Below are 24,362 nucleotides of genomic sequence, written 5' to 3'. Positions count from 1 at the left end.
TGTTCATCCAATGTAGGATCTAGCCCTCCTCATGCCTTTCCAAGGTATGAGGAATTTCTGCTGAGGTATTGTCAGTGGAGGTTTCTGTTAGGGTTACCTCACCCTCAATGTTGCACTGAAGGGGCAGCTTTGATTCTTGTGCTCAAACCCCAGAGTGGGACCTAAACCCAGAACCTTGTATCTCAGAGACAGCAGTGCTAGCAACTGCACCACTCTCTTTTTATAGATTAGGTCCAACATATTTATAAAGTTCTTTTCCTTTTAGCTACCACTGTTCAATTTCAAAATGGACCTTTTTAAGGAAGCATAGTATTAAATCTATTGATACCTCGCTAGAGTTCTATCCAGTATATAATCTCCAGGTGCTAGTTATTTTGTACAGATCATTAACTCTTGCAGCCAAAGGTAAATCCATCCTAATTAAAATTGATTGAAATCTTTGAGCAAAGCTTTTACTATTGCAGTTTTCTACTGGACTTTTTTGTGTTGCTGAATGATTCAGTTGCTTGCAATTAGTTTTTGCAGTAAACTGCAATCGGTAAATCTGCAGGAGCTTTGTCAATAAGGGCCTGGATTTTGTGTGTGTGTGTGTTGGTGTCAGTTTGCAGTTGCATTTCATGCCGTGGGGCGGCAGTAGAGAGTGGATATTAGAAAATCCTTGCTCGCTTTTGTAATCCTCCTTTGCCCTTTTCAGCTGCTTCCCGAGCGGTTTCAGTCCCGGAGTTTGTTCGGCCGGGACATGTCGAGACCCTCGGGTTATTCATGGTGGCAGTGGCACCAGGCTTTAGCCCTGAAGGTATCAGACTGAGGGTGAGACCCCCACGAATTCCCCCTCATGCCTTTCGGTTGATCCCACTGGGATTTAAAGTTTTTTGAAGTTCCCCCGTCCGCCCCCCCCCCCCCTCTCCCTCCAAAGGTTTGTTTTTATACACACATGTGAAAGAAATCTGCAGTGTTTCGCTGCTAGCATTCTGCATCCGCTGGCACTTCAATGGGACTGAGAGTCGATGTGACACATCCAGGGAGCAGCACAGTTCGATGTTCAAGAGTTAAGCAGCCTGCAAAGTTTGCCTGCTTCCTCCCCAAGCCATTTTTTTTTTTCCACTTTAAAAGTTTCCAAGAACTCAATGGAGTGAACAGGCAGATGTTGTCAGATGTGCCTCTTTTCTCCCCAATGGGACTCAGAAAGAGAATGAAGTAACGGGATGGAGACGGCGGCAGCTCCGGACTCTAACAGCAAGCCTGCTGCCTACGGGGGGTGAGTCCTAAAAAAAAAAACCCAAAACTTAACGGAAAACTTTTCACCAAGTTCCGAGACTTCAAGTGGCTCCGGGCGGACAGGAAGTGATTTTAAACCCGGATTTACATTTCTGAGATGATTAGGAAAATTCAGTGACACATGAGAAGGAAAGGCTCACTCGGTCCCTTGATATCCCGCGAGGGAACGGTTGTGTTGACATGTAGATTAAAATATTACCCTTATCAGGGTGGCGTTATAATTCAGACCCACATTTGGAAAACAGACTTGTAGACTTCAGAGGTTTTATTGACAATTTGATACATTTAGGATGATGGTTTGAGAATTTTTTTACAGTGCAAATTAAGGAAAGCAGATTTTTTTTCAGCTCTTTTTTCTGCATTTAAGGGGAGGTTACTGGTGCTGTAGTACTATGGATTAGTTGGAAGTTCGTGTGTGTGTGTGTGTGTGTTCATCTTCTTTCCCGGCAAGAGATCTGTCAGTTACAAGTTAGGGAACTGCTGCAAATTTCGAATGAATTGTAGTTTTTTTTGTGTGTTTGCATTTTTATGCAACCAGTCTCTAATTTATTTCTGATGTGAGTAGGAATGAGTATTGAGCATGTGTCTAGTGTTCAGAGAGCAGTGTTGCTGATTTTACAAGAAGCTACTCATTTATTCCTGCAAGACTAAAGAAAGTGTCGGGCAAAGGATGAAAATATTTTCAATGTGTGATACGAGTGTTGAAGGTAAACTGGGCATTTCAACAAACTCAGGTTAAGCCTTCACATAGTTTGTATCAGGATTCTTATTTTGAGTACATTCAGGTCTTGAATTTGCTCCGACATAACTTGTGTGTCTTGATTTGAGAGTGAGTAATTTGGAGACGGTGCCTGGAACTCCCAATGTTGGACTGGACTGCTCTGGGAAGCATTTCCAAACTAGCAGGGAAAGGCTTTTCTTCCAGTCCCGAATCAGGCTGTATCCTCAGACAGAACTCATTTCCGCACACACTCTGTTTTTGCACAGCCAGGCAGCTTCTCAGCGACTTGAATCGTTTGTAGAACGCGGTGCATTGTCCACAATCCGGAGTAATTTCAGGTGAGAGACACACAACTCCCGTGCTGAGAGTGAAGTAGAAACCCTTACTTTTCTGATTGTGACAGCTGAAAAACTCCCGGGAGAGTTGAGCTGGGGGTAGGGGGGCTGACCAAAAATTAGGATAATTCTAGCCGGTCTTGAGTTAGTCTCACACAACGAGCGTCTCTAATTGAGGTGAATGTCCTGCATCTCCGCTGGTTTCAGTTAGATGAGAATCAGTGGCCAGTTTTCGGCTGGTCTAAAAACCAGGGAATGAACAAGGCACATTGCGACGGCAGGAATTTACCGAATGCATTGTTGCGTCCATGCTGAATGTACCAACATAAAACACCCTTTTTTATTTATAAATCAGGAAATGTAGCCTTATTTATCTGACTAATTTGACTTGATATTGACGTTGTAAGCTGATATCAAGTGGTGGTCTTGCAGCTGCATTGTAAACATTGTGGGTAGTTTGAAAGTGCAGTGAATATTACTTATCCAAAGTTTTTAAGTCATCAAATTGATTTTCATTTTTATTTCATAAGGTGTGCTCTGATGACGAGTAGTCAAGAAAAATATAAATTTTCAGTATGAGCGTGTGTTAATTTTTAGATTAAAATGCATACAGGAGATCTTGACAATACTTGGGACACCATGACGTGCTATGTTCAGTTACTGCAGACCTTAGGATCATACTATAATTGCACCATAACTTTAATCCATAGAGATCTTTCTGTACTGTATTACTGGAAGTCTGCCAGTCTGTAGTTAGCATTGTGAATATTTCTGTGGAGATTGTGAATCAAATCTCTACAGTGCTTTCTCCTGGATTGTAGTGCTTAACCTCCATTGACAGTATTGCCTGTTTTTACATAGAAGTCTATAAAATAGAGCATCAACCTCTTTAGCCCTCTTCTGTCATCTTGTCCAGTGGTCTCTAATTATGTTTCACCAAGCTCTATTGGAAAAGAAACTGGTAATACTATAATACTGGTCATGTGCTTCCATATGTCGTCTGTATTCCTGTTAGCATTTTTGTAACCCCCTTACCCGCATCACAGTATTTCTAACCATGACTGTGGTACCACACAAGGGTGGGAAAGAAATGAAACTATGGATCATGTTATAAACTGCAACAAGTGTTTTGTCTGAGTTGTCAGTCTTGTGATTTTGCTTGGGTTTTGCTCTGGCAGCTCACAAAATCATCAGACCACATAGTTGAATTCCTTGTACATATTATATGTACTGTCCTGTTCAAGTCAGACCAGTCCAAACCGAACACTGTGACTGTGCCTATGTAGTGGAGACAGTTGGAAAACGTTTTTGTTACATAGTAGATTTGCCATGGTGTTACTCACAGAGCTTTGAAGGATGTGTTATTTTCTAAAAGCAGGAGCACTGCTGTGTGTAATACTTAATGTGTTATTCTATAGTCAGAAGTGTGATTGGAATGTTAGCTTTAATTTTGTGAGGGCAGTTGTGTAAAAGCCTATTTTTTTTGGGGTGGGGGAATATCACCCAATCATGATTTTATTGTGTGTGTGTGTACTTAGATTTGCTAGTGTACTTATTTTTCTCTCCAGGATCTCCTCCTGTAGCTTCCCACATGCCGTATACTTTTTGAGACCGAAATGACAGGCTATAGATTGGCTCAAATCTGCCAGTGCTACAGTTCAGCCAACCACTAGGAGGTGCATTAGCATGATCTAGGGTCAGTAGTCCTCCAGATTTCATTCTTCGCCTTTGGAGAATTGGCTACCCTGCACTTGCCAACTTTTTGTGCGTAGTATGGGAGCTCAACATTTGGAGAAATCATTGCACTCCAGCACATTGTGGCAGGGTGACCCCTTCCCCCGTTCCCTTAATGAGTGCCCATTTATCTATAGAAATTTCCTGAATAGACAATGCCTGTCATGCCAACCTGTAACTAGGATGCAATAGCCAGTACCAAATAATTCTAGCTATTTAACTGTTTATATTTTGCCAGCTAAAAATGTAAACTTTTTAAAATACAATTTGCATTCTAGTTTAAATCATGAAGGATAATTATGTTTAGCTGTAAAACTGTGGAATTGTTGAAACTCATGATAGTTACCTTAAGGGCAATAGTACCTTTACAAATATCGCCAAGCTATTTAAAGGCACATATATAGAAATGCCTCAATTCCTTTTACCCGTCTCAGATTAATATGCCTTGATAACCTTGCCCAACAAAAATCTGTTGATCTTAGTCTTGAAAATGTTGGTTGTCCCAGCATCCACAGTCTTTTGGGAGAGAGATGTTCCAGATTTCCACTGCTCTTTGTGTGAAAAAATGCTTTCAAATTTCTCTCTGAACCGATCAGCTCCAATTTTAAGATTATGCCCTCGTTCTGAACTCTTCCACCAGAGGAAATAGTTTCTCTGTATCTGCACGTGAACATATGAATTGGGAGCAGGAGTAGGCCACTCAGCCCCTCGAGCCTGCTCCGCCATTCAATAAGATCATGGCTGATCTGATTGTAACCTCGACTCCACATTCCCACCTACCCCCGATAACCTTTCACCCCCTTGCTTATCAAGAATCTATCTACCTCTGCTTTAAAAATATTTAAAGACTCTGCTTCCACCGCCTTTTGAGGAAGAGAGTTCCAGAGACTCACGACCCTCAGAGAAAAAAATTCTCCTCATCTCTGTTTTAAATGGGTGACCCCTTATTTTTAAACAGTGACCCCTTGTTCTAAATTCTCCCACACGAGGAAACGTCCTTTCCACATCCACCCTGTCAAGACCCGTCAGGATCTTATGTGTTTCAATCAAGTCGCCTCTTACTCTTCTAAACTCCAGTGGACACAAGCCTAGCCTGTCCAACTTTTCCTCATAAGACAACCCGGTCATTCCAGGTATTAGTCGAGTAAACCTTCTCTGAACTGCTTCCAACGCATTTACATCTTCCTTAAATAAGGAGACCAATACTGTACACAGTCCTCCAGATGTGGTCTCACCAATGCCCCATGTAACTGAAGCATAACCTCCCTACGCTATCGAATCCCATTATTTTAAATACCTCGATTAGATTCCCTTTCAGCCTTCTTAACTCAAAGTGTTTGTGCCACCTCTCCTCAATATTTCACCCTTTAAGCCCTGGTATCATTCTGGTGAACACAATATTTCCCCAAATGTTGAGCTCCAGTTCTCAATGAGGTACAGGCAGATGCCAGCGGTAGGGTGGATACTTCTCCATGAGGAAGGAAGAAAAACTGGAAAACTGGTGACTGGATCATGCTAATTATCAAGTAGTCACCAACATGTACCATTTGATCAACCCCACGGAATTAACACCTTACAGCGGTACTGATTTCTATCTCGTGAAAGGAACAAAGGCACCAGAACCTCACATCTAATCATCGCATTACTAGCCAATGAAAGCTCTCTTCATGTCCTTTACAGCTACAAATCTCTCCATGGCCAGTAGAGGCGCTGGAACCCAATGCAGAGTCAAGGTCAATTGTTGTGCCCTCCCATTGCCCTTGCTAAGACCAGCTACCCCAGCACAGACCTGTATCAGCTATACAACTTTAGCAGTGGAGCCATTGGGAAATTTCAATCTAAATTTTAATAAAAGTAACATAGAATCGAGGCTAAATCTGAGATTTGGAAAAGGAGTCAAGTGGGGTATTAATCCACTTCAGGTAGGCTTCATTGATAAATTCCAATACCAGTATGGATTGCTGGTGGGAGAGATGTTGGCAATATTTTCCTCCAGCCCAGTTGAGATTTGACTTTGAATTTCTGACCATTGTCTAGGATCCAGTTTATGCTTCTTCCTTGGTTTAAAGGTCAGCTGGACAGTTGGATAATTGGCGTCTGTCCTCTAGACTTAATTATTCACAATTAAACTGTTAATTTAGTTAAGTGAAAAAATAATTTCTACTTGTCAAATGACAAGCTGTGCAAAAATTATTCCGGTTGATTGCTTGCAGCTGAACTCCACTCTCACTGACCTTCTAAGAAAAATATAAAGGTTGCAGGAGACAAAAAGAAGGTACGGGTGATAAAAAAGGTGTGAATTTATAGCTGTATACTGAACAGGAAGGAGAGATGGTACCTGTAATGAATGACAATTATAGCTTTGGATTGAATGAGGGGGAGGATTTGTCATTGTACTGAATGAGAGTTCTGCTCTGGCTGCTGCATAAGGAGGAGGGTTTGTACCTGCTCAACAAGGGGAAGGTTTTGTATCTGCAGTGAATGAGAAGTAAGTATTTGCATCTTTGCTGAATGATAGGGTCGGTTTGTGATGGCTGGACAAAAAGACCTAGGTATCGAATGAGGTTAAGGGTTTGTCTCTGTGCTGATTGAGTTGAACCTGTGCATGTGTGTGGAAGGGGAGGAAGGAAGGTTTTGTGCTTTGAATGAAGAGGTGGATCTTTATCTGAGCTTACCGAGTAAGAGTGTTTGTATCACTGTTGAATGACTAGGAGGATTAGTATGTGTGCTGGATGATAAGGGTTTTGCATGATAAAGCAGAAACACTGAAGATCCCTTAGCATCAGAAAGAAAAGGAAGGTTAACATTTTGTGTGGATACGGGCCCAACTTTCTAAACACTCACGGGCAGTCAGGAGCTTTGCCCTGCGACAGCACACACAGAAAAATAACAGGCATGCTGTGCACTATTTCTGTTCACTGTGGACAGAAAAATGCAGGCAGTGGACTTGCAATTGGCTGTTGGAAGTCAGGCCTCCGTATTTCCAACAGGAAAAATATTCCCTCAGATTTCTAGACTTGCATATATATATAGTGTCTTTTCATGTCATCCCATTGTGCTTTAAAGATAATGAACTACTTTTGAAGTGTTGTCACTGTTGTGGTGTAAGAAATGTGGGGAAGCATATTCCAGATTTCCAGCACCCTTTATGTGACAAAGTACTTCCTGATTTCACTCCTTTACCATTTTAAATACCTCAATTAGATATTCCCGCAACCCTCTAAACTTAAGGGACTACAAGCCAATTTTGATTTTTTGATTTTTTGATTTAGAGATACAGCACTGAAACAGGCCCTTCGGCCCACCGAGTCTGTGCCGACCATTAACCACCCATTTATACTAATCCTACACTAATCCCACATTCCTACCACATCCTCACCTGTCCCTATATCCCCCTACCACCTACCTACACTAGGGGCAATTTATAATCGCCAATTTACCTATCAACCTGCAAGTCTTTTTGGCTGTGGGAGGAAACCGGAGCACCCGGAGGAAACCCACGCAGACACAGGGAGAACTTGCAAACTCTACACAGGCAGTACCCAGAACTGAACCCGGGTCTCTGGAGCTGTGAGGCTGCGGTGTTAACCACTGCGCCACTGTGCCGCCATTTTCGGTCATTTTCTCAATGCTGTTTGTGTGACCTTGTTGTGCTTAATTGGCTGCTGTGTTTCCTTCGTTACAACAGTGACTACTTTAAAAGTACTTCATTGACTGTAAAGCGCTCAGGACATCCCGAGGTCTTAAAAGGTGCTATGGAAATGCAGGTCCTTTCTTTCTGTAAATGCTTTTAAATTTGTAAAATTGCTGAACAGCTTTTCATTAAAAAGGTAAAATTCTTAATGGCTGAGCATTTTATGAATGGACTGAGATACATATAATAGCAATCACAGGAACTGGAGGATTGCTGGAGATCTGCCTCCTGCTATAGCACTCGGCTGGTTCGGTGATGATTTGTGCTATTCACCAAACTGATGGAAGCGAGCCTTTGGTTCAGTGACAGCATTCCTGTCTGAGTCTGGTGGTGCAGGGTTGGAACCCCACTCCAGACAGTCCCAGCAAGTGGAGACTGGAACTCCTGCTCGGAATTCCGGGTTTTATGCAACTTTGTTTTCATAATTCTACACTTTAAGCCCTGGGATCATTCTGAATCTGCACTGTCCTCCTTCCAAGGCCAATATATATTTCCTGAAGTGCAGTGCCCAAATCTGAACCCAATTTTCCATATGGGTGTTGTGCTTTCATCTCCTTGTGTTAGTGTTGAATATATACAAGTACCAACCATACATAAGAGATTGGTTAACACGTAATGTGAGTTCTTTATTGACAACTATGTTGCACGTGTACAACTAGGAGTAATCTCATAGGTCTATTCTGGATGACTACACTCTACAGACTCAGACACAGAGTAGAAGTTACATGGTACATTACATCATTTCCCTTACACTGTTGTGAATCGAAAACATAACCACACCTTCTTAAAAGGTGTATCACAATAATGGGGTCTGACCAAGGCTGTGTGCAACTGAAGCATATAAACTGGTAAAATGGACGGATGACAGGAAACATTTCTTTGTCGAAAAGTAACCAGCAACTGGTTTCGTCTTCCAATAGGGCAATAGAGGCAAAACCTCAGTCTTGTTGGCAGTTCAGAGAAGATGTTCCAGTTGCAGTATTAGTTACAACACTGTTTCTACTGCAAAAAAACAAAATACTGTGGATGCTGCAAATCTGAAATGAAAGCAGCAATTGCTGGATACACTCTGCAGGTCAGGCAGTATCTGTGGAGAGAACACAAGTTTGTGTTTCCAGTACAGAATCGTATTTCTCTGATCCTCAGGACAATATTACAGAAGAACAGCATTAAAAAAGAAAGTGTGGAAAAGGGAAGGGGGATAATACAAGAGTCTCACACACACACAGAGGAAAGAAAAGAGAATGATCTGTAAATTGCTGAGGTGGAGAACTGGACATGGTTAAATGGAAGAATCTATTTGCAGTTGAGATAAAAGGAAGTCTGATAAGAGAAATGAAATACATTAAAGACATATACAAGATACTGAAAGTGTGGGAATAACTGAAGGTGGATGGATAGATAGACTGGGAAACCTGGCTCCAGTGGCTCAGGAGTTTGGTGGAAGTCAAAAAAGGCAGGTCAACACCAAAGGTGTCATAGTGTTGTGACTGGGGGAGGGATCCTCAACTCAAGCACAACCCATTCCCCTCACTCATCCTTGGAAATGCTATCACATACATACAACGTTGGCAGCACCTGGTGCCAGAGAGAAAATGGGAACTACAGTTATGTTCTGAAGTTGTATAAGTCAAAATTAAGGTCAGAAGTCTGCTAAGTGGCTAGTAGAACGATGCAGAGCTGTCAGTAATGTTGTATAATTGCCTTTAAGCATGATGTCCCTTTAAGATCTTAGTATGCTAATGAGCCAAGTACCAGGATGTCATCATGTGAATAGGAGCCAGGGTCACTTTGCAACTGTAACACCCAGAGTAAGGTTCTGTAAATAGTTAGCTCTGTACTTTATATAATAGTCAAGCTGTAAATAAACCTGTTGGAGATCTTCAGATAACTGGACTCCACGCATCTCATTTAAGTTGCATCAGACAACATAAAGAACTTATTGCATGTAGAGCTTGACTTGCTTTTGATTGGAACAGTGTAGAAGGTGTGTGGCGGTTGAGTGCTCTCCACCCACCTTTCCATTGTTCATTCTTTTTTAAAATGCTATTCAGCTGTAATATCTTCCATTTCTGAGGAAAAGTTCTACACCTGGAATTTTGACTTGTATTCTCTTGAAAGATTCTGCCTGACTCGCTGATTGTTTCAAGTGTTTGTATCAAAGGCTCTAATGCTGGCAACAAACAAGATATGTTTTGAAATATGTCAATTCAAATTTCTTTGCGGATAATATTTTACTGTAAAATAGGGCAACAATTTGAATATAATAAAATTACTTCCAATTTATTACACTGACTTTGCATGTCTGTAATCATACTTGGCAATGTCCCAGGATGAATCTGATACCACCACTCTATAGTGATAACGTAACACTTCCAGCAACAGCTAACACCCAGATCTTCAGTTGAATTTGTGTTAAGTTTATTATTGTCAATACAATTGACATTCAGATTATCCAGCCACTGATACCATTATTTTAACAATCGTGTATGGACTGCTAAGCACGACTAATTTCACCAGAGAGATGATCTGCTTCACTGGTTGACGAGGATAATTGACATAGATATAGCAACAAAGATTTAGGTTGTTAACAGAGCATAGAATGGCCAATATTATTGATGGTGAGATTATTTGGATAGCTGTAGCATTCTTTTATCAGAGTGGCTTGTAAATAGAGGCATGTTCCAATTTTTGCTTCGACTTAGCAGTTGGATTTTCCATTGGAAATATTGCCATCTGATTTTTGCAATGGTTTTATAAGTCTGCTTATCATTATTCATTTAACAGCCACCTGCCAGTAATGGATCAATAATAATGAATGGGTTTTATTATTGGATATACTGTCCATTTCCAATTTTATTCTATCCTTGGCAACAGAGGACACTCCGCTGTTCCCCAATTGCCCAGGAAAAGAACAAGCCCCCGCTGCGCAGTGTTTATTTGCATGGGTTAAAGATTCTCCTGTGATCTCAATAGGGCAGAATTCCAGCCTTGTGTTTTCATGGCAGTAGAGTTTTGTTGGAGGTGGAAGTTTAGTAAACAAGTTTTGTAATCCAGTTTTCATTTCGCTACTGGGCGTAAGTTCCTTTCTCCTCTTCACACCAGTTAAAATAAGTGAGTATTACACTAACAGGCTTACTGGCAGAATGAAAGTTAGTTGTAGTGGGCTGTTAGCTTATGATGCTTGCCAACTGCAACATCTCACCAAAGTGTTGTTTCCTGTTACACGACACTGATAGCAACATGGTGTTAGAGAGTGAAAGCAGTTACTGCGATAATGCAGATGAGCATATTCCTTATGTCCCTAAGATTTGTCATCTGTCTATTCTTTAAATGCTACAAAAATAAAAGGACTGCATGCAATAGTTTGTCAGTCTTGTGTCCGAGTACCATTTGTTGTTAACATTTGTGTTTTCATCCTATCTGATCTGAACGTTTGACTCAAACGCTGTTGCTGGGACCTGCCACACTTTCACCAAGTATTACTGTATTTGATCCTGATGTTTTTCCCACGGCACACATGGCATTTTATCCACATCCTGCTGTACTGGGTCTATGTACATGGTCTGCATCCTACTGCATTTAACCTTCATGCTTTCCCCAAGGTGTACAATATTTACCCAAAGACCCATTGCATTTGGCCTTTGCTCCAAATCACTTTGTACCTACTCCCAAGCATGTTCTTGGGAGTCCCATCATTGCCAGTTTCCATATTTGTACGAAGTCCCATTTTATTTGTACCTTTTAGGTAACTCTGGCTGGTTAGATTCCTGTAGGTTTCATCACATGAGCTCCTTTCTCCAACTGCCCTGCCCCCCACACTCCACCCCCACCCCCCCCCCACCCACCCCACCCCTCCAGCCCATTGATTGGCCAACATGTGCAGGGACAGAGGGACCTGAGGGGGAGGGGGGGCGGATTCGTGTGTATAGATCTTTGAAGGTGGCAGGACATACTGAGAGAGTGGTTAGCAAAGTATATTGGGTCTTGGGTTTCATAAGTATAGGTATTGAGTACAAAAGCAGGAAAGTTATGCTGAACCTTTATAAAACTCTGTTAGGCTACAACTAGAGTATTGCATCAAGTTCTGGTCACCACACTTTAGAAAGAATGCAAGGGTTCTTGAGAAGGTGCAGAGGTGAGTTACCAGAATGGTTACAGCTACAAGGTTAGGTTGGAGAAGCTGGGGTGTTCTCTTTGAAGTAAAGGAGTCTGAGGGAAGATTTGATAGAGGTGTACAAGATTATGTCAGGTTTAGATAAGGTAGACAAAGAAAAGCTGTTCCTATTTGCTGATGGTACAAGGACTAGGGGACACTGATATAAGGTTTTGGGCAAAAGGTGTAGAGGGGATGTGAGGAAGAACTTTTTTACACAGCGAGTGGTAATGACCTGGAACTCACTGCCTACGAGGGTGGTGGAGGCGGAGACAATGAATGATTTCAATAGGAAATTGGATGGGCACTTGAGGGAAATAAACGCAGGGTGACGGGGATCAAGCAGGGGAATGAGACTGATTGCATTACTCTAGAACCAGCATGGACTCAATGGATCGAATAGCCTCCTTCTGTGCCATTATGACTTTATGTCAATTCCCAAGGGGCAACTCATTGCCATGGCAATGGGAAAGTGTACAGACTCTTCATTATCCGATTGGATGATTCTCGACAGTCGGTCAAACAGCCTTTTATTTCCCAACTCCAACATTTTTAGGACTGATGAATGAAACTTTTGAAGATTTTTTTTCTTTACTGCTCCTATTCCTCTTGGATTACTTCCAGCAATGTCCTGGAGATTAATCTTCAGGACAATCCTGGAGGGTTGGCACCTCCAGTACCTTCTTATATTTGTTCCATATGACAGTTCCCCATATCTCTCATTGAGTTTGTTTTGAATTCAGCTGTGTTCAGTTATCTTTGTTCAGCCCGCACCCAGTCAATAGCAAATAACAAGATTGCTAAATAAATTTTTAAAAATTAAAATGCAAAATATTCATCACATTCCCTGTAGGGTAATTTCTGTTTTCAATTCATCTCAAATCCATCCAGCAGAACTAAGGCAAATTGAAAACAGAAACCAGAGCCTACTGTACTGTGTCCATCAAAGGGGAAATTAAACGGAAATGAATAAAAGCTTCAAAATAATAAATGGCACAGAAATAGGAAAGAAAAGCATGCTATGAATGCCTGACCAGAAGTCAACCAAGACCAAGATAAGGACATGGAAGAACAAAAAGTGCTGATCTCTCTTTCCGTTTGTCTTCCTTCAGAAAGACAGTTCTTTATCAATCACTTTTTAATCTTTTTTGTATTCCTTCCTGTGACAGCAGTCTGCTTTATAAATACTTTACTTGGCTTGGTAAATTTGTTATTTTAAGCTATCCAGCAGATACCATTTTATACATGTTCTTATGAAGTCACTGTGTGACAATGTATCATCTTATACATGTGTGCTAATTAGTATTCAAAGCTTTAAGCAGCAAGAAAACATTTAAAGAAAACTCTTGAGAAAAATCATTGGGCCGGATATTGTGGCCAGCAGTAAAGGAACAGCACTCTACATTCATTACACTTACAGCTGTTCACAGACTTTTCATGGGATTTTGAGTGGCAACTTAAGGTTCCGAGAGGGTCTTTTCAGCACTGCACCCTCTACAGGGGATCTGTGGCAATGATTGAACAGGATAAGTGTGTCTCTTCATCCAGTCAGATGGGAGAATCCTCACTGAGACACACAGACACCAAACCAGGAAAGTTAAATTAGAGTATTTAATGTAAAATCATGTCCAGAAAGCAAAGAGATCAAAGAAATATGGGATTAAGAGAGAGAGACACATAAAACATACAGAAAAGACAAGTTAAAAATCTCCAACAATGATTCAATTCTGAAGGAATCAGACTCCACAATTGTAAAATTAAATTTTCGAGGCCAGAGATGTTTGGCAGTAATTAAGACTTCTCATGCCATTAATAATTCATTTACACCTGAATGCACCAGCCCTAACTTTTTCTGGTGTGTTTAGTTGGTAACAAGTGGGTAAATACAGAAACCTCACACCCTTCCTGTGTTTTAATGCCAAATCTATCAGCGAAGTACCAGAACTGAAAAGCTTGTGGAGGAGCAGGGAAAATTGGACAACAACTTCCTGATTTTTGTGTATAACTGCACATGTGCGGGTGCCAGGAGTTGCTGTCTGATTTACGCCATAATAACGGTGAGTGCTGATGGCCTCACCTTCATTTCCATTGCATACTCCAGACCGTTAACTTTATGTGTGTGTCTCAAGTGCATGAGTTTTAATGCAGGCAGTTCTCGGCACTGAGCAAAACCATTCCCCTTGCACCCCACCCAGAAACAAATTCTTCAAAACCTGCACAGAACTCCTTGTGAACAGCCATGAGCCTTGCAGGATACAGAAGGATTAACTGGACTGTTGAATTCTACAGGGAAGAATGTGGAGTGCTATCTCCATATACTGCTCAATAAAAGAGAGAGCTGTTAAATCTCTTCCACCCTGCCAGCAAGTCACATGGAATTTCTAGTGCACTGCAAAAATAAAACTCACCCTGATCAGCTACAGGAAGCATCATGATGCTTCTGCATTAGCAATGACTAAATATAATAAAAGCTACGAGGGGATGTAATTGGCTTCTGAGGATATCGCAGGAACTGACTTGCAGCAATGAATAACTGCAATAAAAGACCTGTAAGAGATTCCAGAAGGGGGGGATTTACTGGGTTTAGATACAAATTACAGTGTTTCCTCTCTGTATTTTAAATTGACCAACCGGCTTTAGCTGTTCTTTCTCTTTCAAACTTTTTTTATTTTTTGAAATATATAACAACAAATGACCCCAGGAGATGCGTATATAGATCATTGCCTTTAATATTTACAGAATTAATTAGTATAACAGTTACTTAATCCGGCTTGTCCCAATAATTTTGGTGGATCTCCAGAGTGAAGCACAGTGTGCTGAATACTATGGCAGTGGGAGGAGGCTCTGGCAGCACCTTGGGTGATTACTAATGGTAATTTTTAGCTGAAATTAATTTGATAGGTTATAACTGGTGGTATAGTATATATTTGCCTACAGTTTGCAGTGCTCACGGTGGTGAAACTGTCAGAGTTCACCACCATTGCTCCACTAAAACTGACAGCAACTTCTGCAGTCTACACATATGCAGAATAACATGGAAATCCAGAAGTTACTGTCAGAGATTCTATGCCTCTCCAGAGGGTGGGCTGTTGAGGCACACCCAGAGTGCATTGAGTTGGAAATTATTGTATTGATGAGCACTTCAGTTTTGCTGCAAAAACTCTTGAAAAAGTTACATCTTGTTGAATGATTTGTAACTGTGTTTTAATGGAGTACTAACTTCAGAATTACTGCTAAACACCCTCTCTGGCCCTAAAAAATTTATTTTTTATTTGTAAGTTGTCAAATTTCTCAATGATACGAAGTTCCATATTTTTTTTTAAAAGTTTGCTTATTTTTGAATTAAGATAGAAGCTAAAATAATTTATTGTGCTATCTGAAAATTAAAAGTGAAGGGTGTTAATGCTTTTAACTTCCTGGTTGGCTGTGTGAATGCTTCAGTGTGACTGGCTGCTTACCCTGCTGGCTGGCATTACTGTTGCTGAACGCCTGCAGATCCCCTTGACATGGCACCAAATTTAAACAGCCATTGGGAAAGGGGGAATCCATGCCATGGAGATCACTAGATCATTGTGGGTAGCTTTCCGCGAGGTCAGCAGCAAGTGCTGTTGATTTGCTGCTGGCCACTAAATCCAGGTCTTTATATCTGTTCTTTGGATGTAGCTAACACTGGCAAAGTACATCAATTGTTCATCCCAGGTTACCCTGAGAAGATAGAGAGGCTGTTTGTAATTAAGATGTATCACACTGTTTAAAAAATCATTGACACCTGAATGCACCAGCCCTAACTTTTTCTGGTGTGTTTAGTTGGTAACAAGTGGGTAAATACAGCAACCTCACACCCTTCCTGTGTTTTAATGCCGAATCTATCAGCGAAGTACCAGAACTGAAAAGCTTGTGGAGGAGCAGGGAAAATTGGACAACAACTTCCTGATTTTTGTGTATAACTGCACATGTGCGGGTGCCAGGAGTTGCTGTCTGATTTACGCCATAATAACAGTGAGTGCTGATGGCCTCACCTTTATTTCCATTGCATACTCCAGACCATTAACTTTATGTGTGTGTCTCATGTGCATGAGTTTTAATGCAGGCAGTTCTCGGCACTGAGCAAAACCATTCCCCTTGCACCCCACCCAGAAACAAATTCTTTAAAACCTGCACAGAACTCCTTGTGAACAGCCATGAGCCTTGCAGGATACAGAAGGATTAACTGGACTGTTGAATTCTACAGGGAAGAATGTGGAGTGCTATCTCCATATACTGCTCAATAAAAGAGAGAGCTGTTAAATCTCTTCCACCCTGCCAGCAAGTCACATGGAATTTCTAGTGCACTGCAAAAATAAAACTCACCCTGATCAGCTACAGGAAGCATCATGATGCTTCTGCATTAGCAATGACTAAATATAATAAAAGCTACGAGGGGATGTAATTGGCTTCTGAGGATATCACAGGAACTGACTTGCAGCAATGAATAACTGCAATAAAAGATCTGTAAGAGATTCCAGAAGGGGGGGATTTACTGGGTTTAGATACAAATTACAGTGTTTCCTCTCTGTATTTTAAATTGACCAACCGGCTTTAGCTGTTCTTTCTCTTTCAAACTTTTTATTTTTTGAAATAATTTATAACAACAAATGACCCCAGGAGATGCGTATATAGATCATTGCCTTTAATTTTTACAGAATTAATTAGTGCAACAATTACTTAATCCAGCTTGTCCCAGTAATCTTTGTGGATCTTCAGAATGAAGGACAATAAGGGAACAAATAGGGCAAATAGAGAGAAACTATTTCCACTGGTTGGGGAGTCTAGGAATAGAGGGCAGAGTCTAAAAATTAGAGCCAGACCTTTCAGGAGTGAAATGGGGAAACACTCCTACACACAAAGGGTGGGAGGAGTCTTTTTAACCCTCTTCCACAAATGGCAATTGATGCAGGATTAGTTGTTAATTTCAAATCTGCGATTGATGGATTTTTGTTTCCAATGGTGTAAAGGATATGGGGCAAAGGCAGGTCTGTGGAGTTGGGTCACAGATCAGCCATGATCTTATTGAATGGCTGAACGGAATTGAGGGGCTAAACCGCCTCTTCCAGTTCCTGTACTCCTATGTTCACAGTGCACTGATTGCTATGGCAATGGGGGAAAGGCAGTGGTGCAGATTAAAAATGGTAGTTTTGAACAGAAGTTTAATTTTATAAGTTACTATCTGTGATACAGTATATTTTATGTTTGTTCTTCGGGTCTAGGCGACACTGACAAAGTATATCTATAACTTGCCCAAATTACCCCGCAATGATTACCCTGATCCTTGGTAATGATGCTCTCACATTATGTTAGTGCTTCTATCGCTAGTAAATATGAATTACAGGTACAAAGGGTTGAACCTTGAAGCTCTCTGGTTTATATAGCTGAACAATAGAGTCTCCCGTCATATCAACAAATGGGTCTCGGTTGTTGTGCTGACGAGAATAGAACCTTATCCTCGACACTGAATACCATGCAATGCATTTACCTTGAACAAATTTTAACCATGGTTCATAAAGGGATATTCTGCCACTCACTCCAAGGAAAAGGAGCAGACTTGGAAGCATATGTGTGAACCATGTGTTGGTTTGATCCTAACAACTGGAATATTGCTTTAATAATTTGAGAACATCATATTTTAACCGAGCTTTATTAGGAACTTCCTGTTATCAAATTCTCGATTTCTTTCACAAATGGTCCTACCAGCTACAGAACATGTGTGCGTGTATGCTTGGAATCATTGACACACACTTGCTTTTTCAATTTAAAATGCCTTTATTTTGTTGAAATCAATAATATATTAGCAATCAAGCCACTATTCTGTGCAGGATTTGATGAGCATGTGTCACAATCAAGGTCTGGCTCACACCAGTTCTTTTACTGCCTAGTTTTTCAGCTACATATGTGCACCAGCTACCTTAGGTAGTCTTTCCATGCAGCACTAGATGGGCTGGCTTCAGTTGGCGACTCTCATTCTTCCCTGTTGACATTGTACCGTCATTCCCAAAGATTAGGCCTGGACTGTGATTTGAATTCTGGTGACATCTTGGGCTGAGAATTGTCAGATATGAAGATCTTACCCTCTCACCCTCATCACATCTATTCTTCCCAATTCCAGTAATAGTAACATAGTGACCAGGAGTTAGCCCCGTGAGCCTGTTCCACATTCAGTGAGATCATAGCTGAATTGTGATCTCATTCCATATATCTGCCTTTATTTCATATCCCTTCAAACCTTTGGTTAACAAAACCTTATCATTCTCAGATTTAAAATTAAGAAGTGACCCAGTATCAACTGTTGTTTGCAGAAGTGAGTTCCAAACTTACTTTGCGTGTAGAAGTGTTTCCTAACTTCACTTCTGACAGGTCTGGCTGTATTTATTTCCCTCTAACCCTAGAACCCCAGCAAGTGGAAATCTATCGTCCCTATCTGTTCCCCTTAAAATCTTGAAGACTCGATTAAATCACCCCTTTTAACTCTCTAAATTCCAGAGAATACAACCCTAGTTTGTGTAATCTCTTCTCGTAGTTCTTCAACAACACACCCTAAGGAGAAGCAGAGCAACTTCTGAATTTCCACGTTTAACTGATAACTGAGCATGTGTGGACACCAGAAGTTGCTGTCGGTTTCAGAGGAGTAATGACAGAGATGCTGACAGTTTCACTGTCATTACTACCCCAAAGTTGGGGCCAATATAGCTGCCATACATGTTCCATGGAAGGCTGGATGGGTCACAAGGCTTTTTCTTCCATACTTTCCTGCACTTTTATATTTAAATAAAGATAATTAACTACAACAGATGAGAATCTTAAAACTAATTTGTCACTTCGGTGAGATTTTGATTAGGTCGATCTGAGCTCACTTGAGCTTTTGGGACACAAGTGTAGCAATTTCCCTTTAGAGCTAATTATATTCCTTTTGAGTCGTTTATAGCTTTGCTAATATCTTAACCAAAACTATACATTATCATTCAATTCTATTATAATACTTGTTCCAAAGAGAGGAAATCCTGGGCATAGCTCTGAGGATGAAAAGGAGAATGCTCTCACCTTTGTGTTCAAATCCATCAGGATTCTGTTGAAAGCACACAGCCGACAATAACAAATAATTAATTTTTAATGGTTGAAGCCATATTTAAATTAGATTATTATCTGTCCCAAAGTTTGAGTTTGATGAATGATGAATTTAAAAAGGTGTGTAACTACAATGATCAGCTATTCATTCAAAATGCATTAAATATTTGTGATACTGTTAAAGTTGAAGGAAAAATGACTGTAAATTGAGAGATAGATATACCATCAGCTACTTAGAGCAGAAATGTGATGGTAGAAGACACAGGAACATCCATTACACCCAGGTTGTAACCGCCACAGAAAAGGGTATAGATTCTGAGTTGAATCATAACTAACTATATAGGTGGAGATATGTAAATGCAGAAAGATTTTTAGTTTTTATTTTGCATTCTGAACTTTTTTTTTTAAACCACTGTAACCTTTGTGACTGTGGGCAAGAAATTCAGTTGCTTTTTTTTTGGGTGTGATGGTTCCAATTTGCAGATCGAGGTGGGCAGCAAGAAAATGTGGTGGGCAGCACACCTGATCTGAAGCTGCTGTTTTCTTAACACTGCTGACTGCCTCTGTGCTCAGCAGGGGAGCCCAGTAGCATTGTTCAGAAACCACATGAAAGAACCAGCCAGCTCCTCTTAAAGACAGGCTGTCCCTCTTAAAGGGAAATTGCACTGAAAACTATTTGAAGTGAACACCAGGCAAAGAGAGGTTTTCAGAGTCAGGAATGCAGAGCTGGAGGCTTTTCTGGTGGAGGTGGGCAGAAGGAGAGAATCCGTGGTTGTGTAGGGAGTCAGAAGGCTCTCAAGGACCACCCTCAGAAGGGAGTGGGAGCAGGTGGCCTGGGAGGTCAATCTGGACCTGAGGATCTGACAGCAGTGTCACAAGACCTCGGGTGGTCAAGGCTAGTGAATGCATCTTCACATGACATCTCCGACCCACCACAACACCAACCTCTCTCACTGTTCAATGCACCATACCCCCATTACTCACCCATCAGCACCCCCTGGCACACAGGACTCACACCTATAGTTCAGATACTCCACCGCCCCCTCACACATCTACCAATGCTATCTGCCTCTCGCTACCTGCACATACCTTCAGTGATTCAGCTGTGGCAGACACATCACCCCAACACAGTGCAACACAATCACTGACATTCTGCCCCCTCTCTTGCAGGACAAGGTGAGACACAATAGAAGGGAGCAGAGCAGAACTGGTGGGGAAACAGGTGCGCCTGCATCCCCTGAACCCTCAGGAGGAGATGGTTCTCCACATCATGGGGCCAGCTGCAATGGGGACCCTGGCATCCGGCATCACTGAGAACATTGAGGATGATGGCATCTTTGTGCCTTGTACTTGCTGCTGTTCAATGTTCAGCCCGTTAACACCCTATCTGTACTAATGCTTTGTCTTTCAACACACCATTAACATATTGTTTGCCTTTGCTCCATGACCTTCTGGTCAGCTAATCTGTGGCCTTGTCCAATCTACACCTTCTCCTTTGTTATCTCTTGCCCCACCCCCGCTTTACTTGCTTTGACATTTCTAATATTTGCCAGTTCCGAAGAAGGGTCACTGACCCGAAACGTTACCTCTGCTTCTCTCTCCACAGATGCTGCCAGACCTGCTGAGTATTTCCAGCATTTCTTGTTTTTATCTCTCTTGTTGGAGATGGTCATTGCCTGACAGTTGTGTGACGCAAATGTTACTTGCCACTTATTAGCCCAAGCCTGAATGTTGTCCAGGTCTTGTTGCATGCAGGCATGTGGAGACGGACTGCTTCAGTATCTGAGGAGCTGCGAATGGTAATGAACACTGTGCAATCATCAGCGAACGTCCCCAATTTTGACCTTATGTTGGGGGGAAGATCATTGATGAAGCAGCTGAAGATTGTTGGGCCTAGGGCACTACCCTGAGGAATTCCTGCAGTGATGTTCTGGGACTGAGATGATTGACCTCCAAAAACCACAACCATCTTCCTTTGTGATGGGTATAACGCCAGACAGTGGAGAGTTTTCCCCCTGATTCCCACTGACTTCAATTTTGTTAGGGCTCCTTGATGCCACTCTCAGTCAAATGCTGCTTCGATGTCAAGGGCAATCACAGTCACCTCACCTCTGGAATTCAGCTTTTTCCCCCATGTTTGGACCAAGGCTGTAATGATGTCTGGAGCTGAGTGGCTCTGGCAGTGCTTTGACACTTGGCAACAGAAAAAGTTCTAAAAAAAAATTACCTACCTGCAATTTGGGTACCTGGCCCTAAAAATAATCCCACTGCAGGGCTGATTTTGTTGCAGAATGCAGGCTGAGCTATGAAGATGTTGCTAGCTCCAAATTTGGTATCCTGGCTTCACATCAGCCAGCTGGACTGATCTCAGGACAGTATTAATTTAAAGAGTTCCGGCACACGCAGGGAATGTCATGCCCTGTATCTTTTCATTGTGGTATAGTTTCAATGCTGTCGTTGTCCTTTTAACAAGTTGTCTGTTCTCTATCCTAAATTTTAGCATCTGCTCACTTCTGTTGCTGTTATTTCTTTAATTGTGATTATATTGTTTAACAGAATGAAAGACGAGCATTTATTATAATACTTTCACGACCACCGGATGTCTCAGAGCCCTTTACAGCCAATGAAGTACTTTCAAAGTGTAGTCACTGTTGTAATGTAGGAAACGTGGCAGCCAATTTGTGCACAGCAAGATCCCACAAGCAGCAATGTGATAATGACCACGTAATTAGTTTGTGATGTTGGTTGGGAGATAAATATTGACCAGGACACCGGGGATAACCCCCTTGCTCTTCAAAATAGTGCCATGGGATCTTTTACATCCACCTAAGAGGACGGACAGAGCCTCAATTTAATGTCTCATCCAAAAGATAACACCTCCAACATTCCCTGTGTACTGTATAGCCATTAGCAACCTCCTGTATGCTACCCCATCAAGGACCTCATTTGACTCTTCTGCAACCACACTCTCCACGGAGCTGGCAAACAAACCACCCTGTCCTCTTAGTCTGGCTGCGGCCCACTTATCTCACCATATGCTGACCCTAGTCCCTCAGTACTCACTAGAATGGCAGTCTTGACTTTGAAGCTCAGGTCGTGGAGTGAGATTTGAATTCAGAGCCCTATAACTTGGGGGTGAGAGCACTATCAACTGAGTCACAGCTATACATTGCAGGCACCCTCTTAAAGATTATACATCTTTTTATTTGAGAGCTGGATTCAAGCTGGTATATCATTCTTATGAATGATCTGAATTGGTAATGTCTCCTCAGCTGTTTTCACAGTGTGATATGATTTTTCTCTGGCACTCGACATTGTCCCCGGCGTTGTTCAGTAAGTGTCCGATAATAGCTGGTTTGGAGTGTTGATTTTCACATACAAATCTGTTATTTAAACAAAACAGATCAAAGGTGTGGATCCAGGGGGTGAAAATCCACAATAATGGCTTCAATTCATGCTTGAATGTGTCTTGAAGAGACGTGTTAAACTAAAAATAAATGGTATCAGTGTTCTTAAAGCAATTAGCTGGTTCTTTTGTGAGACAACAAAAGCACTGGAAATAAAACAGACCTCTTTTTTCCCATTGTATATCTCTTGTAGTCTGCTTATACTCCCAAACCCGTAGTGTATTATGTGTAGGTCAGGATGATCTGAACTGAAAGCAGCCCGCCAAGGTTTCTGGCTGAGGCTGTTTAGTTAGTTTCAAACACCAGGAGATAGGCTTGCTATGAAAATGTCTGGGGAGCCAATTCACTTCTTTTGTCTGCAACAATATTTTTGTGTTCCTAAACTCCAAACTTCGTTCTTGTGTCTGCTCTTCAGGAAACCAGTTTGTATGGTGTAACTTTACATATTGTCAAGTGAGACACTCACACCTGTATTTCATACAGATGGCGTTTTTTTCATATTTGGACTGTGAACTTTGCTTGCTTGTAAACTTGCACATATTCTATCTCCAGCAGTTTTCTCTCCTTTGCTTAACTCCCTGTGCTGGATAGCGCCAATGACAGAGTGGGCATCCTGATGCCGAACCTTTGCCAATGATGCTGTTGATCAACAGTTGAAAGGGAATCTGGGGATGACTACTTTTGATTGCTTCCGCTATCCTGCTGTGGCTCAGTGGGTAGCCCGCTTACTTCTAAGTCAGAAGGTTGTGGGTTCCATTCCCACTCCAGAACTTAAGTACAAAAATCAAGGCTGATGCCCTAGTGCTGTCTTCTGTGACGAGATGTTAAACTGAGACCCTATCTGCCCCCTCAGCTGGTTGTAAAAGATCCCATGGCACTTTTCGAAGGGGATTTATCCCCAGTGTCCTAGCCAATATTTATCCCTCAGTCAACATCACTAAAACTGATTATCTGGCCATTAGCACATTTCTGTTTATGGGATCTTGCAGTGCACAAATTGGCTGCTGTGTTTCCTACGTTACGGCAGTGACTACACTTCAAAAGTACTTCATTGGCTGTAAAGTGCCTTAGGACCTCCGGTGGTCGTGAAAGGCGCTATATAAATGCAAGTCTTTCTTTTCTTTCTCTGCTCAGTGCTTCCCCACAGCAGTGCGACTGACATCAAATCAGAGGGTTGCAGGCATAAGCCGACTTGCATCACATCGGGAATCCCATGTGGGACAAATTCCAGAAACATTCAAGTATAGATCCAATCTTGTTCCCAAACTTTTTTTTTTAACCATGTTTCTGTTTGTGATATCTACACTTGAAAGGGTTACATATGTGTCTTGACAACTGATTTGTCTGGCTTTGCTCCCTAGAGCCAAATCTCAGATAATTAGCTGTTTGAAGCAAAGTGAGAAGCAAATTTAATGTCGGGATAGATTGCCAGATCGTTACAAGTCTATAGAAGCTATGCTGAGACTTTACAATGCACTGGCCAAAGCACATGAGGATCACTGTTTGACATTTGGTCACAGTTCTTCATAATGGACATACATAGTTTAAAAAGGGAAAGTTGGAATTTCCTCGGTGCTACTCTGATTTTCCAGCTATAACTTTGACCGAAGTGTGGCAGGAACCCAGTTTACTTGCAAAAATGGGTTACTGCTGTTGCTGTGCTGAAGTTATTGCACGAATAGCTCCAAGGAAACTGGCTATGTAAACAGCATATGCTGAGGCAGCAATGTGTACCATCTACAAGATGCACTGCTGCAATTTGCCAAGCCTCCTTCGACAGCATCTTCTAGCCCGCTTGATCAGCACCCCATCCACCTTCTTAAACATTCATTCCCTCCACCACCGTTGCACAGTGGCAGCAGTGTGTACCATCTGCAAGATGCACTGCAGTAACTCACCAACGTTCCTTAGACAGCACCTTCCAAACCCGCGACCTCTA

General features: G+C 41.7%; 1 protein-coding gene across 1 annotated transcript in view; it reads left to right on the top strand.

Annotated features, from left to right (window-relative positions):
- The first annotated feature begins 1,138 nt into the window (after window positions 1-1,138).
- col27a1b (collagen, type XXVII, alpha 1b) overlaps window positions 1,139-24,362 on the top strand; it is a 592,171-nt gene continuing 568,947 nt past the window's right edge. The window contains exon 1 of the mRNA XM_068012172.1: window positions 1,139-1,258. Coding sequence (XP_067868273.1) covers window positions 1,206-1,258 — 53 coding nt within the window. The 5' untranslated portion in view covers window positions 1,139-1,205. The remainder of the gene's footprint in view (window positions 1,259-24,362) is intronic.

This window comes from Heterodontus francisci, chromosome 32 (genome assembly GCF_036365525.1).
Source record: "Heterodontus francisci isolate sHetFra1 chromosome 32, sHetFra1.hap1, whole genome shotgun sequence".
Taxonomy (NCBI): Eukaryota; Metazoa; Chordata; class Chondrichthyes; order Heterodontiformes; family Heterodontidae; genus Heterodontus; species Heterodontus francisci.
Note: the sequence above shows the minus strand (reverse complement) of the source record. Positions and strands in the feature narration are given on the sequence as shown.